Source organism: Plutella xylostella, chromosome 15 (genome assembly GCF_932276165.1).
Source record: "Plutella xylostella chromosome 15, ilPluXylo3.1, whole genome shotgun sequence".
Taxonomy (NCBI): Eukaryota; Metazoa; Arthropoda; class Insecta; order Lepidoptera; family Plutellidae; genus Plutella; species Plutella xylostella.
Window position 1 is genome coordinate 5,003,891 of NC_063995.1, and position 20,979 is coordinate 5,024,869.

The 20,979-nt window shown below is 39.5% G+C and overlaps 2 protein-coding genes across 9 annotated transcripts in view; one reads left to right on the forward strand and one right to left on the reverse strand.

Moving 5' to 3' along the window:
• The window catches only part of LOC105396373 (matrix metalloproteinase-14), a 33,054-nt gene extending 26,508 nt beyond the window's left edge, over positions 1-6,546 (forward strand). For 3 of the 8 annotated variants that reach the window (XM_038108081.2, XM_038108080.2, XM_038108082.2), the window contains exons 9-13: positions 698-866; positions 1,166-1,369; positions 1,703-1,959; positions 2,278-2,434; positions 6,190-6,546. In XM_038108081.2, coding sequence (XP_037964009.2) covers positions 698-866; positions 1,166-1,369; positions 1,703-1,959; positions 2,278-2,434; positions 6,190-6,299 — 897 coding nt within the window. In that variant the 3' untranslated portion in view covers positions 6,300-6,546. Of the gene's footprint in view, positions 1-697; positions 867-1,165; positions 1,370-1,702; positions 1,960-2,277; positions 2,435-4,311; positions 4,401-5,753; positions 5,872-6,189 lie in introns of those variants that run through there. The other 5 variants (XR_005253853.2, XR_005253854.2, XM_038108083.2 and 2 more) reach the window with 5 other exon arrangements.
• A 513-nt stretch (positions 6,547-7,059) lies between these two features.
• Positions 7,060-20,979, reverse strand: part of LOC119691212 — a 39,732-nt gene continuing 25,812 nt past the window's right edge. Inside the window, exons 2-3 of the mRNA XM_038108073.2 lie at positions 14,751-15,120; positions 7,060-14,237 (exon numbers count right to left, since the gene is read on the reverse strand). Coding sequence (XP_037964001.2) covers positions 13,912-14,237; positions 14,751-15,120 — 696 coding nt within the window. The 3' untranslated portion in view covers positions 7,060-13,911. The remainder of the gene's footprint in view (positions 14,238-14,750; positions 15,121-20,979) is intronic.

A 20,979-nucleotide genomic window follows, 5' to 3' on the forward strand; every position in this document is an offset into this window, starting at 1 on the left:
CATGTTTTATCAAAATCGGCTTAGGCGTTCAAAAGTTAGGCGACTTTTAGTGTTCTATATTTTAACGTTGGTTAGGTTATTTTTTATTGAATTAGTATTGTTTTATCGATCGATCACCGTGACTCTTTTGTTATCTTTGTATTTTACCGCGCGAAATTCCCTTTACGTATTCTAAACAGCTATCGAAATCTGTAGTACCTACTGTCTCTGTCGTTGAATATTAGAAATCTCGTCAGGTATCAATTGAAATATGTATTTGTATGCTCTGGAATTCTGACAGCGTGCCGGCTTCTTAATATTCCGGGCATATTCTATTGTCTGTCGTTTTTTACTGCAGTTCAACGATACTACTGCTTGATTTGGTTAACAGCATCCTGCTAACCCAGGTGGTATAAGTTGTACGTCAATAATTGAATTATCGCATAATGAATGTAGTCAGTTGCTATCTCCTAATTATATTTGGGAATCATCTTTATTATCATAATTTATATATCTTTATTTTGCTACTAGACTTAGGCCGCTCGCCTGCGGCGTAAGTAAGAATAATACACTCACGGTCAAAAAAAAGGTTCCACTTGCGATTAACGTTCCGTATGTGACTGGAACTTTTTCATTAATTGTGAGTGTGTTATACACCTACTTTGTAACTATTTCATTCATATTTTTAATAAATTTATATTCCCACTTTGTTCGCCAGGCTCTATACGGGCGCAAGTCTGTGAACGACATCGGCGGCGGAGCCTCCATTCCTTCAGTCCCACGCGTCACCACGCAGGCGCCCTCCGCCGAGGACCAGGCGCTGTGTGCAGACCCCAAGATCGACACCATCTTCAACTCCGCCAATGGAGACACTTTCGTTTTCAAAGGTTTGTACACTTGCCCCATCATTGAGATTAAAACGAGGTGAGGTAAGCATTGTGGCAGCCGTAACTTGGCTTTGATAGCGCAACATAAGTCGTGTAGTTAGAACTGTTATTTACAAGCAAAAACTTTAGGTACATTTATACAGACCTTTTAATGAGCTTCAGCGCTGATCATCTATCATCATCATCATCGGCAAATACTTGTCTATTGCTAAACATAATAATATATACTCTCCTCACTCCTCACAAACCTCTGAAGAATCACACACACATATATATCAAATTACCTACTTAATTTTCAGGCGAGCACTACTGGAAGCTGACGGAAGACGGAGTGGCGTCGGGCTACCCGAAGCTGATCTCGCGCGCGTGGCCCGGCCTGCCCGGGAACATCGACGCCGCCTTCACGTACAAGAACGGGAAGACATACTTCTTCAAGGGCTCCAAGTACTGGCGGTACAATGGACAGCGAGTCGACGGGGATTATCCCAAGGAGATTAGTGAAGGTACAACATTGAATAAAGATCGTCACGGGGTGCCCGTAAGGCGCTTCTTCGAGTGATGTATCAACTGTATTTTATAATATACCTCCGGTGATCCCTGGGAAATCAGCAACCGATGCTATCCTGACCGGCTATGGCTAATCCTTTCACCACGTTGACAAACCCTCTAGTGTCGTACGTCGTCTATACGTGTTCGTTACGAACACGCTAAAAGATCTTCAGTATAGTAATGTTGTTTTTTAGGTATATGTGGTTAAATGCCTTGGAGAGGTGCTAAAGCTTTTTACGGTTCTGTGATATAAGGAGTGTAAAATAATCCTTCCTCTCTTCCTACAGGTTTCACTGGTATTCCCGACAACATCGACGCAGCGCTAGTGTGGTCAGGCAACGGCAAGATCTACTTCTACAAAGGCTCGAAGTTCTGGAGGTTCGACCCGGCTCAGCGGCCGCCGGTCAAGTCCACGTACCCCAAACCGCTCTCTAACTGGGAAGGCGTCCCGGACCACATCGATGCCGCCCTGCAATATACGAATGGATACACATACTTCTTCAAAGCTGGAACGTATTGGAGATTTAATGATAGAACGTTTAGTGTAAGTACATACCTATATCTGAAAATATCTGCTCCTAAATAGAAAATAAGAAAATTGAGATTCTATGTTATGAAAATTCAGCAGTATGACATGTGCATTGATTGCCCACCGCTGTTCTTTCAAATCAAACGTTCACATACGTTCACCAACCCGCACTAGGCCAGCATGGTGCCCTAAACCCTTCCTTCATTGGAGACCCCTGTCCGAGCAGTGGGTATGTAATGATGATGATGATGACGTATCAGCAATACTACATATTTATGTTCCCAAAAACTCCTCATATTGCCTACACCTAATACCCACGGCTATCGTTTCCAGGTGGACACAGACAACCCCGCGTTCCCGCGGTCCACGGCGTACTGGTGGCTGGGCTGCAGCTCGGCGCCGCGCGGCACGGTGGGAGGTAACCAGCGCCTCTCCGCCAGCACCCTCTCTCCCGAGGAGGATGACGTCGGCGACATACTGTTCGACGCAGGTAGGTTCAGGGCACGCGAAGTACCACGGACCTTTTTGAAGACTTGAAAATGGAACACTCTGTTCTTTTTTTCAAAATTATAAAAAGAATAAATCAGTCCGTTTATGAAAAAGAAAATTCGTTACATCGACCGTCTACATCTTCAATTTTGTGTTTGTAATTCTCTGTCCTTTATGTTCTTCCTGTAGCTTCATTCAGTTTGATTGTTCTTTATTATTTGTTATCCTATTGTTGTTTTCTTTTTAGTGTCGTTTGTTTTCTGTTAGTTAATTAGTATGTTTAACCGTAGACAAAACTTGCACGTAGATTTGTTTTATATCGTTTCTTAGCACAATTAATTTGTTACTTTTTGTTTTAATTTTGTTGACTCTTCCTCTCCTTTTTTTTACCAACTTTAAATACCTTGTTAAATTTAACCAATTTGTATAGACAAAAACTAATAGCGTCATATTAACACAACCTAATCGACTAATACAACATATTTGAAATCTTTTAAACCATCTTTATAATACAATCTAATAACTTAACAGAACTGAATAACTTACTTTGCGCTGTAAGGCAGCCTGCGGTGTGGGTGGGGGTGGCGGTTGGTTGTGGATGGTCGGAGTACGAATCCGCGTCGCTTCTGCGTGCCTCTGAGCCTACCACACCCTGTTCAAAACCCTGCACTTTCATATGTAAAACGTTTTTTTATAGTTATTCTTTTAACACTTTATTATCTTTTTATTGAATATGAGTCATATTTTGAACAGGGTGTAAGTCCTCTAAAACTATGGCATTACGAAAATATCTCGTACAGCTCATAGTTTTATATCATGATGATACTTATTTTAATCTGAGACACGTATTGCCTTGTACAGTCGTACACAAAGCTGTTTATAGAAAAAACAAAAGCACTGTAATTACCAACAATGGACAACATTTCATTTTCTTTACCCTATATTTTTATTAGCTATTCGGAAAGTTTATAGAAAATTAGTGGACCCGTATTTTTTTATTTTGTATATACATAAATTTTTGCATGTTATTTTTAACTTTAAAGTTAATTATTTTAAAACCGGAAGTGACGTCACATATTAGGCTCAATTTTTATTTTTGTCTATTGCCCGAGTCTCGAAAAAAAACATAAATGACACTGACAAGTGACATTTAAACTTTGTTTACATGCCAACCAACAAATGGGTCATTTTCAAATGACATTGATATTTCTGATGATGGAAAGTAGGTAAAAAAATAAGCAGAAGCATTTTTTCAGCTGTGTAGGCAGTGGCATGCTCTGGGACATATTATATAGAGGTCATCTCTTAATAATAAATAAAAAAATAGTCAGAAAGTGTCAGAACAGAATTAATGAAAATGACCCAAATAAACAACAACGTCACGATAAAACGTCAAATTCAATCAAAAATGAAAGTGACAGTTACTTTGTTTTTAAATCTATAGGCTTTGATCATCAAAACGCATCGCACCTGATGCATGACGTCATCAGCACTTTTTTACTATTTTATGATTTTCTCGAAAATGATACATCCAAAAAATACAAAAACATTTTTATTGTGGCCTTTAGAGCTAAATCTCGAAATGGTTTTCGATTTATAGCAGCTTTAGTTTTTTGAAATGTTGTCCATTATTTTAAGTGTGATTTCACTTTGTGTCGTTTTTTTGTAAGTGCACATCTGTTTGTCCCACTAAATTCACTTTTTTATTAGTGTATATGAGCACGATTGTTAAAATTTGTACAGATATAATATGAAAGTATCGTGATCTATCGAATCATGGTACATATCAGACCGTGCCAGTGTTCTGTTGATCGTGGTTGGGGCAGGTGATTGGCCGTCACATTACTTTACGCGTGTGTGTTGTGTTTTGTTTTCTAGGTGTAAAATCATCCGCTCCCAGATCATTCTTCTGGTTCAGGAAATAGCTGGCGGAGCGTTCCTGAATATTCTATAATAGAGAAATTGCATAAAGAAAAAAGACTCAATTAATTAGGACAGTAACAGATATTGCGAATACCAGTGAGATTATAGAGATAAGCGGTGGTTGAACCGGCGACCTGTGTTCACGAGGCCTGTACGTTGTCCTGTTTCACCTTTGCATGTTGCATGATAGTTCCTAAACTGAAGTTTGCATGCCAGGGGAGCTACTGTTGCTTGACTAAACACAAAGTTTTGGAGTTTAACCGCGACTCTCTATCTTGGTGCAATTAACGTACCGATTGCATTCGTGGTTCTTCAAGCAAAAATAGCTTCCCAGTAGCTGTGCTGTACCCGCTGGGAAGGTGTGCTTCGCAATCACCTTTTAGCATCACACGAACGGCGCTATTAACACAAAATGCATTATAATATGCTTTCAGAATGAACGATCTTGCTATTATTAGTACGTAGTACTTAGATATATTATAATGTACTCGTATTGTATTGAGGGTCAAAGTTCGTGTTGTGCTGATTTGTGAACTTAAAGCTTTTGCAGTATACGCTCTTCTATACATGCCTACCTAAGTAACGCCCTATTACATTCATTCATTTACCAATAATCTTCAGGCATCTTGCAATTTTATTATTATATGTATATATAAGTACCTATTATTGGGAAATATGATTAGGGACAAAAAATATATGAATTACTTTGCACCCTCTATTATTGTTCATAGTTAGTATTTAAATTGAAGAGAAGCACAAAAATAATACTAAGAAATTAAGTAGTTTGGTATTAGGCGGAATAAAATGTGAACTAATATATTTAATAAGGCGCACGTATATATTTTAGGACTTGAAACTAAAGAAATACAAAAGTATGTGACTAACTAAAACGTTATTATAATAAAGCATGCTTAGTATTTGAATTAGTAATAAGTAAATAAAATAAATTAAAGGTATGCATAAAAAAGTATACATTTAAAAGTTTTAAATCAATATGGCTATGTATAAAGCCGCGCTTTTAAACCACGGTAGATTTAGTTTCCACGTAGCAATACTGTCTCTAGCACGGAATGACATGCGACGTAACAGCTGCGCCGGGGCGGGCGGGGCAGGGCGGACAGGGCGGGGAGGGCGGGCGGCGCCACATTGTTCTGAATCTCAACTAAAGCTAAGCACTGACTGGTGCAGTCATCGTCCCAGATGGACTATTACTGCCCTCTGTCCTCAGTGCTATCCAGACTGATAGATAGTGAAACTGCGTCGGTCTGCATGAAGCTTGTGTATATTTAAAGAAAATTCGTTTATTCCGCGCTAGAGCAGTAACGTAGTTGAGTGTTGCACGGGGTCGGTTGCGGTCGACGACAAAATTGTTTCTAAACGAAGATTAATGTTTTCAGTTATCAACGTTCAGTCGCGAGGCGCTAGAGTGTAATATCACAAACAGTGGCTCTTAGCCACTTCATTTATGTAAGGAGGGCTGACGACCTCCGCCGCGGCACCTTATCACCCGCATCCGTAGGTTCCTTTTGTTTTCGCCTTTGTATGAAAAAACATGTATTTCGTTTCCTGAAACTTTTGCCGATGAATACGATGTTGTGTAAATCGTAGCTGCAAACGGAATGCATGTTTTTTTTTGTTTATCATTACATAATAAGCTTAATTATGTCTGTTGTCTTCAGAATCAGCTTTTGTCCAGTCACAAAATAAATGTTATATGTCACTTTATGTTCAACTTACCACTTTACATTGCACCCACATGTATGTTCTTTGTTCACGTTGCACGTCGAGCTAGTGCACGCTGGCGGAGTGTTGACCGTGTGTTGTGTTGTGCAGATGGCGCAGGGGGTGCGGGCGGCAGCGGCGGCGCGCGGGGGGCGGCGGCGCCGGGCCTGCTGCTGGCGGCGGCGGCGGCGGCGGTGGCGGCGCGGCTGGCACGCGCGTAGCGGCCGCGCGGCCCGCCCGCCCACTAACTGTGATCGTGTGTTGTGTGAATGAACGTGTTCGGTATATTGTGTATAGCGGACGACGTGCTGTGATGAAGAATGCTTCTTTTTATACTGTACAATACGAGGACGATAATTTAATGCGAAGTCATAGTTTTTATACTACTATATATAACTAGATGATGTAAGTTCGAGTGTGATATTGAAGTAAGCGAACATTTTGTATTAAATATTTAAAGTAACTATATTGGAATATGTTTCATTTACTTAGATGTTTAATTTTTATCTTAATTAATTATACCTAGGGTCCTTATAATTTGATTTTACTATGAAGTGTCAACTTATAGAAGAATCAACTTATAAGGGAGACTACTTGTAAATGAGTTTAAAATAAGAGTCACATTTGTATTTTTAAATTGGTTTATTTAACGTTTTTCTGGTTCTCCAATAATTTTTATATCTACAAATTCCTCTTAAGTTAGTAATTACAAGTTTATATGACAATATTTCTCATCCTTATCCCATTTTCATAAACGTATTTTTAACAAACTTTTCCACAATTTATCATAACACGGTCATACGACCTACTGTCTCAATCGTTCTAACTCTTAGGAAAATGCAAATAATATTAAATTTTCAAAATCTGTCTACGAATATTGGAACGTGTCTAATATTACTTGGAGTGTCGAACGATGTCTACCGGGCTGCACGGGGCGGGCGCGCGCGCGGGGGCGGGCGGGCCGCGGCGGCTGCCCGCGCCGTCGCCGCGCTCGCACGCCCGTCCGGCGCTCCCTAACAGTGGTAATCTCTTAGAAGGCGTAACATAAGAATGAGTATACGATCACTACTCGAAACATCTACGACACCATCCTAGATCATATCAATATATCTCGCCCGCGTGCAGTGGCAGTGATGGACGGCGCCGCGGCTACCCGCGCTCGCCGGACTACTTATTGTTATGTAATTACGAGTTAATGATTTTATACTACGCTACCTCTCTCACTATCATTTAGGCAACTTTACTGTCTTATTCGAGTAGATTAAAATTATACTAAAACAGCCCTTTAGTCAAAGATTGCCATTCCAATATTTTGTTAGGTAATATATACTATGATGGGACAAAAATATTGAGATGCACGGTTTTTTTATTATAATTTTTGTAACAATACATAATATATATGTATATATTTATATGATCTAGAACATATAAGCTTTGAATCAATGCGATGATAGACAAGAATGATAAAACTTTTGTAACTATAGTCGCTGATCACTCTAAATCATTGGTCTCCTCTACTCCTCCACATCTGCAGGCACCTGAGTCAGTAAATCTACGTATTCGTCTTTGCAATTACATAATATATTAACTTTATGTAGGAATTTATTTGGATATAAATTTTACACATAAACGTATTGAACTATAAATTAACTTTTACACAGACGGAAGAAAATAATAATATAGGTAATGGTTAGTAAGAATGTTTGGTTTATACACAGAAACGTATGAATAAATAATTTTAGAGTGATCAACAAATACTTCAATAGAATCTGTTACAGTTTTTAATATTACATTATTTCTTATTTTACTTTCTTTTTAACTCAATAAATCAAATCATAATCCATATAACATGTAGAAACCTTATAAGTAGTATAATTTAACACAAAACTACCAAATCAATATAAAACATGAATATCCAAAAATGGAACGAACTCTAAATTCATACATTATATTTATAGTACTTATTTCAACAACAGCAGACAATGTTACAAAGTAATAAAAATATGAAATAGTTTACGCCTCAATATGGAGTGACAACATGCTCGGAACTTGAGACCTAAGATCGGCGTTTAGTCCAAGGTCTTCCAGTTCTACCTAGGAGCTGAGGTGAGACCTGGCGAGGAATGTCATTACAGAAGAGACACTGTCGGGCCTGGCCCTATCCGGGGCTTCTGCGCAGCACAGATCAATATCCGGTTTATTAATTAGAATGTATTCATAAGCAACGTTGTTTCTGACGGTTCCAATCTCTTAAACTACATAGCGTTTATATTTCCATATATTAATTCGGCTAGATTCTCTCGTAGGATACGGATGTACGAATACTGTGATGAGTAGTTGACGAGTCCTGGCACAAATTTCGAGATAAAATTACGCTACTATTTTTTATAACCTTACGCCGTTATTATAAAATAGCCATAGTACGAATCCGAGCTGTGATGAGCGTTTGTAACTTAGCCCTACCTGTATCGACAATAAACACTAACTTAGAAGGCATATCATATACTATTGGGTTCGGTTGTTACGACTAGAACACGCTGAGCTAACACATACATCGCCGATTACTTCAATAAGTAGGAAATTGTGAAAGAGTCAAATATGTTTGCCAAACCTGTCCTTCCTTAGCTTTACTTAGTAGAAATAATGTTAACATTAATAGTTGTCGCACAGCCGAGAACATCGTGGGCTACTGAATGTATTAATGGGCTTCATATATATCTAAAAGGTTGTTTGTAACAATAGAAAATAAATACATCTAAATGTTAAAGTATTCATTCGGGTAAAACTTGAGAAAAATAAAACGGCTTTTGTAGTAACTAAGGATACGAATAGGTACGTATGTTTCGTAGGTCAGCAGCATGATTTAAATCGATTATACGCAAAAAATACTAAAAAACAAATGCCATGTGTAAAATAAATCGACCGTAACTGTAGATTATTCGTTGTTTCCTGGTTCACGGACGCAAAGTACCTACATTATATACCGAGAACTGTTGCAATATTGTCATTGAGTTTGATTATAAAATAGCATTAGTAATTCACTAAACTGTATGGTAGGAAATGGTGCAGTGCTAACTACAAATGGAACCTCTATTAACATTTATACCTATATTCCTTGCTTGAAACAATAATTTTGTACTTAAATCACATTAACTTTATCTACCTACTATTGATTGGCATGATATTTTATTCTTGTGAAAAAATACCGAGTTCTCATAGAGTGTATGACCTAGACCAGATATGTCCGGCTGTTTATTATATTTAAAAGGCTATCATTTGGTGTTTCCCATTACATTAATATCTATGTTATACTATTGTTTGTTAGGAATAGGAAGCCACACACTTTCAATGACACATAAAGTGAACGCACTTTGCTCGAAGCTGTCGTAGCACTCCCGTAGCAAGCTCGTAGCTGTCGTAGCAAGCTCGTAACGGTTTCGTAGCAGTCTCTAGTAACTTTCCCATAGAATTTATGTGTACCAAAGTAGTACCAACCAGCAACGACATCATAGTTTGCGTTTTGTAGTAGTGGCAAGTTAAAATGTATTTATCATTGAAAGACCGCTTCGCAAATCATCGGATTTAACCATAATGTAAGTTTGATAGTTATTATTGAGTTGAAATTTAAACTTATCAATCAGTGTAAATGAACAAAGGTGTCCCCGAAAGCATATATATTCCGCGTGATTGCAAATTTGTGCGTGTGTGCGTTGAAGGTGTGTCGAATGAATGAAATGAGCTGCAGCGGCCGCGCGCGTAACGGGAGACGCGCGTGTGCACTTGTGCAGTCCCGCTTCTTCAATATACATAATATAACCTCAATAAAATATTAACAAGTGCATCTGAATTAGCATTACATAAATATATTATTTCCCTTTCATAAGAAATATAAAATTAATTTTATAAAACCTTGGCAGCATCCAGAGCGCAGAAATGTCTACATTCGTATTCTTAATTGATTAATCCCAGAGATACAGTTAACAGCTAAATATATAAGGTTTCATACACAGCTTTACATCTTCAGCAACTTTTATTATTTGTGCGTTAAACATTTACAATTTACCTATGTACATCAAAACATACGTACGACAAAACAATGTACACTCTACATCAAACGTTCAACGAAATACCAAATATAATGTATATCTAGAGCTAAGAAAACCGAGAGTTGGCGCTCGACACAACGCAGACTTGCCACACTTGTATGTACAGTTGTATGTCTACTGAGCACATTACTTGAACCGATCTTGCCACAGTGTATGTATATATGTGACACAAAGTACCATCAGATAAATTATTGCCCATTCCAACACAATATCCCGGACGCATCTCTTATTATTCGCATGTTTTAATATTGGTGGTTTAATACTTTTGGTTAACGTACCCGCTTGCTATCCCTTCTTGATTTTCAAGCTGAAAATATGTACGTATACCTACGTCTATTCGAAAATTTGTGTGACACGTTATAAAAATTAGTTCATATTTATAGCATTTCCGTGAATATTTGCGGCAAAACTAGAGATAAGAGCCAACCAACGGAGAAACGATACACCAAAATGCTACAAATATGAGCCCGCTTAAAACGCAACGTCAGAGTTACCGTAACAACATCTTCCTTCCGTCTATGTCATTGTACAGTTTGATTTTAGTTAAGATGAATAATTTAATATGAAAGTTACCAATTGTTGCGTGAATGATGTAACTTATGCAGCTGACCGTACATAATCTATGAAGTCTATTTTTTTACAGTACACAGCTTATATTGTACATTGTACAAGTATCTACTAGAAAAACGATTAATTACTTCACAGCCTACATTAAGTATGAATTTAAACTTTAAGTGGGACTTGAATAATGTAAGTTGAATCTGAACATGCTCTGTTTTTATGTAGTATACCGTAAAAAACTAGACTGGGTGTCACTAGGGCTCCACGATTATGTTTATATTGGAACGCAGCCCTACCCTTATTACTTATATTCATGGTACGAAATACACGTGTATTAAGCGCACATATAGCGTTCGTTTCGTAAAGCTCGAGAGCCCCCTGTAGTGTGGCCCGCCCGCGCTGTGCGCACACCGCATCTCGTGACGATCACCATGTATACACAATCTAAACCCGACTCGACTTAGGTACTCGCTGTATCAAGTGAATTATTCTTGGATGGCTACTTCGTTATGTATTAACAATTGTATTATTGCTCAAATTGCGACCCTATTCCTTAATGTTGTAAAATACAAGGCATCTGCAGATTGTAACGCAATCTAATTAAAGTTTCTATTTTTCTTAAGAGTACCTATCTCGCATTTAAATATAAAAGACTCATTACTGTGAAACTGCATGTTGCAAATGATACGTTAAGAATGATTTCGACTCACGTTTTAAGATTGGGGTAGTTGGTGAAGACCCGCCAGACTCCTCTCGTTTGGTCGATATAACATCTACTCTAGACAGCGACAGACAGACAGAGAAGACTTGAAGAACCATACGAACGAGAGAGTCGACACTACTACGAAGAAGAGGATCGTATGGAAAACGTGTGAGTTTTAACGAGTGCTTCAAATTGTTCCAATTAATTATGGTCTAGTTAATTCATTTCTATTACTAATTTAGATACCCTCGATAGGATTTTTACATACGCGAGTGACCTCATTAAAATCAGCTACAGTGATTTAGATTGGACTACTGAAATATATTAAACCTACGAATGTGTGGTTGATATCGAATTGACGAAGTTTTCACGCTCTTTCGAAGTTTTAGACAAGTAGGTTACGTGTTCGCGTTGACTACTGTTACTATATGTTAATTAAACGAGATTTCATAAACTTGCAGTGAACGACAAAGGGTGCGCGGTACGCGTTAAATAGAGATTTGAAATATCGATTGAAATTTTTGTATGTATAAAGATTTTATGAACAATTTACATACAAACAAATATTTTTTTGGATTTGTGAAGTTCTGTATGTGAAATAATAATGAACACGTTTAATTTATCAAAAAGGTAATCCATAATTCAGTGTAATGCAACTGTTACACACAAAAGTAAAGTTTTGAAAGAAACTTTATTGAGATTATCCGGCAAAAAATAGCAATTGGCTTTCAGTCATATTCAGTTACGTTAGACTACTGACCAACAATTATATGTATGTATATGTCTAAAATAGGTATATTTGCAACGACAGATGATTTATCGAGGTGAAAGCAAAATGGGCGGTGATTACCAACAGGAGTACGCCAGTACGTGAGTACTTAGTAAGTGGGTATGTGAGTACAACGAAGCCGTGACGAAAGAAGCAGTAATAGACCTTTAGCACCTTCGTATATGATCAGATTTGAAACAAGTTCGGGATTAGAAGTCAACAAATCGTCCTTGTCGTTATGTACATGATACAAAAAGTAAAAAATAACTTACTTAATATTATTATCTTTTATCATTTTGAATACAACAACTACATCCCCTTCGAGGGATAATATCTCAACAAATATCCATTCAATAAAGTCTTAATAACCATTAATTATATTTTTTCATGTTTCAATCACATAATATTCAACACCTCTATCTTTTAATATTTTTTCAAAATAATACAATAAACTAACAAATACTTTAAACCTAATTATTAAAGTATCTCGGTGACGGCAAACATCATAATACGTTCAATATACATATAAAATAATATATATTAAAAAATCAATTGATATAAAAATCATTTTATCCTTGTTAATTCTGTTCTAATCTTGACTGATACTTCATAAGACGGATATATTACATATAATTCACATTATATGTATAGTCACATTTTTACTTCTTACAAAACAACAACTACTTTAATTATGCCTATATTACTTTAAGTCAATATCGTATTAGAAGACCTGCAATTTAGGCTTCCGCAGTCGATGGAGGAGGGGCGGCGCCGGCGGCGGGTGGCGGACCTTCGACACTATGTACAAAATATTGTTTATAAATAAGTGCCTACATACAAAAGTGTTGCTCGCTGGAGGCTGCAGCGCCCGCGCCGCCCCCGCCCCCGCGCGGTGTATGCAACATTAGAAAAATAACTTTCTACAAACGATCCAAAACGCATCTATTGTCACTATGATCAAAATGAGTTAGAACACTTCATCTTCATTGTGTATAAAATACAGTACGCACCGGCCGCCGGCTGAGCGCCGCGGGATGAAGCCTCCGTATCACATGTCAATAGAGCTGTTGTATATCAGTAACATTTATTATTATTTATTGGTGTTTGCAAGAGTAACAACTTGTAAAGATCCATTTTAACGGGACCACTAATTTATGAACGGAAATCTTATAATGTACGTATAACTTTAATTAATTTTGAGAGCTTTATTTCTGTATTAACAATGATTGCACAAAATTCTCTCTATATGTAAACTATTAGCAAAAATAACATAAAAAACAGTGCCTATTAATGTTGAAACTGTAAAACACTATTTAAAATATATATATTATGTAACTTTCTTTATTTCTCGTGACTTTTTTACAAATTGTGTCGAAAACATTAACATTTGGCCGGAATATCGGCGAATAACGCAAGCGTATGTGATCGAATGCATAAATAACCATTCAGAATATTGGTGTTTCTATAGTACCAGGTGTGAACAATCAATCTGATACAAACATTTAGTTACAGTGCAGCCCCGCGGCCCGCGACGGCGCGTCCCCCGCGCGTCCCCCGCGCCCCCCGCGGGCTCGCGGGGATCATCGAGCTTGAGACCAAGTGTAATTTATTATCATAAGTTCACCACTAATAGAAGTTCGGGTCGTAGTCCGGCGCTCGCGGCACGCGGGGGTGCGACGCACAAAAACGTAAAACTATAACCTCGAGTCGCGCACATTCACTATAGGCACGCACGCGGCTAGAGCGGTCCGTGAGTGCGCCAGCAGCAGCAGCAGCGCGGCGGCGGCCAGCAGCGGCGCGGGCGCGGCGCGGCGCCCCGCCCCCGGCGCCTGGTACGGCACGGAGCAGCCCGGCACGCGCTCCTCCACCGCCGCGCACGTGGGCGCCGCGCCGCCCGCGCCCGCCGCCAGCCGCGTGGAGCAGCGGTAGCACAGCCGCCCGCTGCAGTGCCAGTAGCAGCACGAGTCGGGCCCGTAGTTGGAGTTGTTGGCCTGCCCGCCCGTCTCCGGTATCCGCTCGTCTGGAACGCACAGTTCACAGATCTTTATTTCTGGCACCGTTTTATTTCACTAAAAATAGTGGTCTCTCGTATATATTTCACTTGTTGCAATACTGCGAGAATAAAGAATAACTACACACAAATTTAGAAGCACCCGAATATAACTCGTAAATTTACAGAGCAACAAATGGTCGAGACAAAGAAATAGGAGCATAACGTAAGATCAAAAAGCTCGGTCCCATTCAGTGGGCTCTTTGTTTTGCGCTGGCGAGCCTCCCGAGTTGAACCGGGGCCAAGCGGCGCTCGCGGCGGCTAATCGCGGCTAATTCGACCCGAAAGCCGCCCCCGCCGAGGACACTCGCATTACACACAGCGTGAGCTTTCCAACTAAATATCTAAGACACACAGATGGCTCACGGCCAATGAACATTTACTGATGTTTTAGCTTATTGCAGCAGAAAACTACGGGTTAGATAAAATAATTGAAAGCGTAATTCCGTTTTATGTAGTATTATTGGGGCGATGTGAACTCACCGAGACACAGAAACGTGGGCTCGCCGGCATACTGTGTGGGGTAGGCGGGCGCGCGGTCCGCGGGCAGGAAGTAGGGGCAGTGCTGCTCCACCAGCTGGCACACGGACAGGCAGGGCTTGAGGCGCGCCAGCGGCCGGCCGGGCCCCGCGGCGGCGGCGCGCACCCAGCGGCCCACCACGCCGCCGCCGCGCCGCCGGTCCAGGTGCCCCACGCGCTCGAGGTGCCTCGCGCGCCACCGCGCCGCCGCCTCGCCGCCGCGCCGCGCGCGCCCCGAGCCCGCCTCGTCGCCCGCCTCGCCGCCCTCCGCCTCCGCGCCCTCCTCCACCCACAGCGGCACCATCGTGCTGCACGCCCACCGCCGGTACGTCTCCTGCAATCGCAAACATTCATATTTTACCAATCTGTTCCAGCTTCTCAATTAAAAGAGCTTCAGTGCTTATGATTTAAGCAGATAATCGTGCAACCGTCGCCACAAGCCACCTTGGTCCTCACACTACCAACACAGCGACCACAAGCTGTCTCTTTTTATCTGTTTAGAGCATGTTCCTCTCCCGCAGGAAATCACGCCTTGGCCGAGGCAGTGATTAATTAGCGCAAAGGCTTGTGCTGCGCTGCAATATACTTTTATTACGCCGGGAAAAGGGAAACGAGGCGACGACATCGCTGAGAGTGAAATATGATCTCTTCGAGGGGCGTGTCCTGCTATTCATTGAACACACTCCGGCCACTGCCCGGCTACATTATGCAGTGCACTTCGTCTCTGATTAATCTAAAATACTAGAGTGAACAGTAAATTATGTAAGTTGTAAATAGTTACTGTTGCATTTTAAATTAAGTAAGTAGATCGTTTTGATTAAATAAATAGTTTTATTTGAGCTAGACCGTATAGACAAAGCTGCCCTGATATATAAGTAATATGGGCGTGTATTGTGTATACGTAAAATTTAATTTACATGTCAGTTAATCGTGGACAAGGCTCACCCTCGCACCGTCCCACGCAAAGCAAACTAAATTATCGACAGAGCCATTACGTGTCTCGCCCGGTACGTTAAACACATTTAAATATTAATTGGAGCTGCAACAAGAGGTGAGGACGTCCGGGCTAATTAGTAATGAGTGTGCGATGTAATTACTTCATATCCTCGGAGGGGCACGCAAGCCGCCGCCGGCCGATGGCCAATATACGCCTTTTTACGATCAATCCCACACGTCGACACACAACCTGCCCCAACGGGTTCAACGACCATCACCTGTTACTTAATTTCTCGTAAAATTATATCATATAACTTAAGTACTTATTTACGTGTGGTTACTGAATCCATACTCATAAATTACAGTAAATTGTACGGAAATCATAAATCAATGAGTAGCTCTTTAAATGATTTGATCAACAATGACTTTGCAATCACTTCACCACACCATCAATCATACTTCCGCAAAAATATCTTTTTCTTTTATTTTGATTGGGAAAAAATCTACGCAAAAAAATATATTTGAGGGAAATATTTTAAAGGTGCAGAACAGATAATTTTTCGTGCTTAGTAAAGATGCTGGAATCGCTACATTCAGCATGTTCAATTAAAATTGAAATAATAATAGCAAACTACGGTTCGTAGCGTGCTACGGCGGTGCTACGCGCTGCGAGCTACGCGCCGCTACGACGACGTAGCAAATGCATTGATGATAACAATATTATTGCAGACTGGCCATTTTTACGTCCTTAAAGGTTTGAATTTTATTCTAATATTATTTTGACAGTTTCTCATAATTTGCTGTTTTCCTCAATGTTCTTCACCGTATACGAGTGTTGTTATAAAATACATATTTTTTTCATGGATTTTTATGTCAGTTTATACGACTATATTATATTTGAACTTAAGTTCAAAATACGTATATTTCTATGTTGCAGTCTTGACAGAAAGTTAGTATAAGATGCCCTAAAGTTTTACCACCATGCCACAATAAACATCTTTATTCGGTGTTACAATAGAGTGGATCATAAAGATATAGATAGCTCAGTGGCGTGTTGATGGCGGGCGCGGGTCGACTCGTCTATGATTGATTGATTGATACGAGAAGGGTTGAGGTGGAGCACACACACACACACACACACCACTCACTCACACACAGGCACGAGTTGTTCGACTTGTCGCTAATTTGTTTCGATTTGTTAGACGCGAGTTCCCCGGAGACTCGGCGGCGGTACATTAAGATGATTAAGGAACAAGAACCAGCCGTGAATGTAGGTATTAATGTGTATACGTGTGTGTAAATGCCGTGTGACGTCATTTGTCTGCAAACACACTCCGAATTCTAAATTTTGAACTAGTCTCTCTCAAATGGGAACATTGTAATTCATGCTGAAGTTGTAATGTAAGTACTGAATAACGATAATAAGTTAAATTAGTCTGAAATTTTAAACTTGAGAACATAGGTTTTCATATTTTGCACTGATCCGGCAAAATAAAAGCAATTTGTGTCATCTCATTTTCACGGTTGTTCGCTATACACATAGGGCCTGTGTCGTACAGTGAGGAAAAAAGTATCCTTTCACCACAGCGACTTACCCTAGACCACGTGTTTGTCACCGAAGCGCAAAGAATATACTTTGTATAATGTAACATTTATGTTGTTTTTCTTTAAAAAACCTGAGAATTATAGTTGTTAAAGCTTCGCCATTAGATTAACCTTTGTGATACGTAATATTTTTTTACTTTAGGTTAAGGCTTTAAGCAAAAAATCTTTATAAATTGAATGGGATGATTGGGATGGGTAAGCGATTACGGAACAAAAAGGAACATTAATAAAATGACTGAATAAAAGAGGTATCGCTCACAAACCGACATACCTGCGGGCTGCGGGTAGTGGTGAAAAGAGTACCCACTTGTATTGTATTGAACCTCTAGTTCACCTCTAGTTTAATAATGAGATTATGTTATAGCAGTGAGCTTTTACCCGCGAGCGACCAGGGATGATAATACCAATACGGATGTAACATACCTATACATACTTAAAAAAATTAACGATTGAGTTCATTTGTGTTGACTCACAATTATGTTTTTTGTCTGATTTTTGTACTCATATGAGTACGCAAGCCACTGACACCCTGGATGCTACTCGTAACATGTAAACATCCACCAAACGACAAATTCGAGGAATCATACTACATCCTAACTAATATTATAAATGCGAAAGTAACTGTGTCTGTCTGTTACTCTTTCACGCCAAAACTACTGAACGGATTTGAATGAAATTTGGTATATATACGGTCTAGACCCTGGGAAAGAACAAAGGCTACTTTTTATCCCGGAATTCCCACGGTAAAACTTTTTAAGGCGAAGCGAAGCTCGCGGGAACAGCTAGTATTCTCTATTTTCATACGTGCCAGCTAGGATTGAGCGAACTGTTACCGTGTAAACTGGTTCAAAGCTAGAGTGACCATCCTGGCCGGCGGAAGTGCCGTGCGGCTGCGTCGGAGTAGCGAGCCGTCGGAAAAACGACCGACGACCGACGCTCCATCTCAATACGAAGCTTTATGCACAGTTCCACCGAACGATCGACCGGCTATTGATAACAATTTGTAGCGATATGAACGACATTTTGCTCTTGCCTGACTTAAGATACAGTATCTGAAATATGAATTGGTTAACGTACCTAATATTTGATTTACGAGGTTAAGTACATTTATTTACCATTATAAAGAGGAAACTTCATCTCTTTTTTTAGAATATCTTTGTACATACGAATCAGTAAGTCAATCATAGTAAATCAATAATACGAATCAGAACTTTAAGAGAAACCCATACAGAGAAGCGAACACATCAACAATTCTAATTAGTTAATTTACTTATTTATATTATTCACTTAGTGTAACGACAGTTTGTCAACTCCTAAATGATTCACGAAACAGTGGAGGAGAGTCCACGAGGTCTGCAAATGGGTGAGAAGTTGCTAAATGAACGGTTCATAAGTAAAATACTTTGAGAATTTCCTCCACGTAACTTTATTAAAATGTCCCGTTGCTGTTCGACTCTGCCGACGCAATTTAATAATGCAGCCCATAAAATCGTTGTTCGAGAGCTCTTCTATACGCCACAAAGTAATTAACATCAAAGATAATCTGTGCACAAAAGTGTATAGACGATTTCTAATTAAATTCGCTTAATTATTCCGTTTGCTAGGCTTGTGCCTTGGTGCTTTTTCGTTATTTGTTAACAACAAAGTTATTACTTATTAATTTACAGTACCTTATAAATATAAAAACAGTACCTGACTGTTTTCTGACCATTAATTTACATAAAAAAAACATTACCAGAGGGTTTTAAAAATATGGATAAAAAAATCTATCCAAACACACTACTTGTTGTATTTAAAATAATATATATAGCATGTTTATGGAACATTATTATAGAAATCAGAAATAGAATAGAAATCATTTATTTGACACACAGCAAAAAAAAAAGAAAAAACAAAAATACAGTAACTTTCAAAAACAGCTAAGTATATATAAAGAACTTAAGTAATAATTAAATCAAACAAAAAAAAATATATATATATATATATATATATTGTAAAAATAGAATGTACCAGTACAAAACAATGGACAATATGCTGCGTGTCAAAAAGGCGCATCCACTCAGCTATTGCTGCGCCTTAGAGGAACTCGAAGGACACAGCACTGGTGTTTCAGTGGATGCCCAGCGTGACGCACGAAACAAATACAAATAATATTAACAAAAAAACAGTTATTGCGCGAGCGACGCCGCAGCGTGATCACGTGTACACGGAAAACGTGAAAACGGGATTTCGCACCGCCAGGGCAGAGAGGCCCGCCCAGCTGCGCTCGTCGCACGCGCACAGGTGCCAAATAGATATAACAAAATAGAAACAGAATAATTTAAAAAAAACAAAACATGACTTGACAATAACCTGTGATGCATTATTAATGGTGAGTGTGTGACAGATAATATCTTAAAGGACTAAACCACTTTGTTATATACCTACCTACTTAGTTTAAACAAATACATACATATTGTGTACCTAGTGTGAAATTAAAATGTGAGTTAGTGAGTATAGTATGCCTATGTGTGAGTGTGATATGCTAGAAAGTGTGTGTGTGTGTACCTAAGAATGAAATAACATATAAATATATTTTTAATTTACAGAATGAATATTTTTATCTGAATGAGGTATACATCCATGTGTGTGTATGATTATGCAAGAGTTGTCGATGCGGGGCGCGTCCGGCGGCGGCTGCTGCAAACTCATATCGGAGCAAACTTGCGGACACTTGCCAACTTGTGGCCGGGCTCATTTTATTCTTGTATTTTAATATACAGGCTAGATTAGAGATTTATTTTATCATTATTGTATTAATAGTACCTATATATACAGCGAAAAGCGGGTGACTCGCTTGCGAGTCACCTCTGACTACCTCTTCGGGGATTACAGTCGTGAGCATATGTATGTATGTATATGTACTATGACGTCTTTTAAAAATTAACGTAAGTATCCGTAAAGTATTTAAATACTCAGTTATATTCTCTTATATAATAGTCCTCCTAGGACTTAGTCGGTATTCCCGTAGTTATCCGGCCGCGCATAATCGCATCAATAAGCGCAACTGGGCGAGAAGACAATGGGGAGCGGGATATCGGGCGCATCTTGAATATTGCAAGTAATCACGCGGCCGACAGGCGCTGTCGCCGAACATTGTTCACTCTCGCTCCATCAGGTAATCTTGAGCTAAACAATAACAGTGATTATTCATCGAGCAGTTAGTGAGCGTCCGGGGCCTCGGTCGGTAAGCGGCTGGTGAATACTTGATGCGCGCCGCCTCCGTCGGCCATCAAATATGTAGCGGAGTTCCCACCTCGCGCCGACTTCGAGCCCTCTGCTCTGACTCACAATAAAAATAGAACCTAGACAGGCCCGCGCCGCCGCCGCCGCCGCTGCTGGGGCGCGCGGCGCCTGTCAAAACTATTTCCACCGCTACAAGACATTTGATGACTCACATTTATCTTGTTGATATAAATATGGCTTTTATGGATATCATGTATTTAAAGCTCTGCATTTTCCTTTGTACTTACTTGTAGTCTTGAAAAACGTGGTATATCTGAATAATAAGCGTAGGTATGTACCTATGCTTTAAATAAAATTACAGCTATTACAGATGTGGTTATTGGCGGTTAGGATATAACATTCAAACTAGACACGGTAAATTCATAGA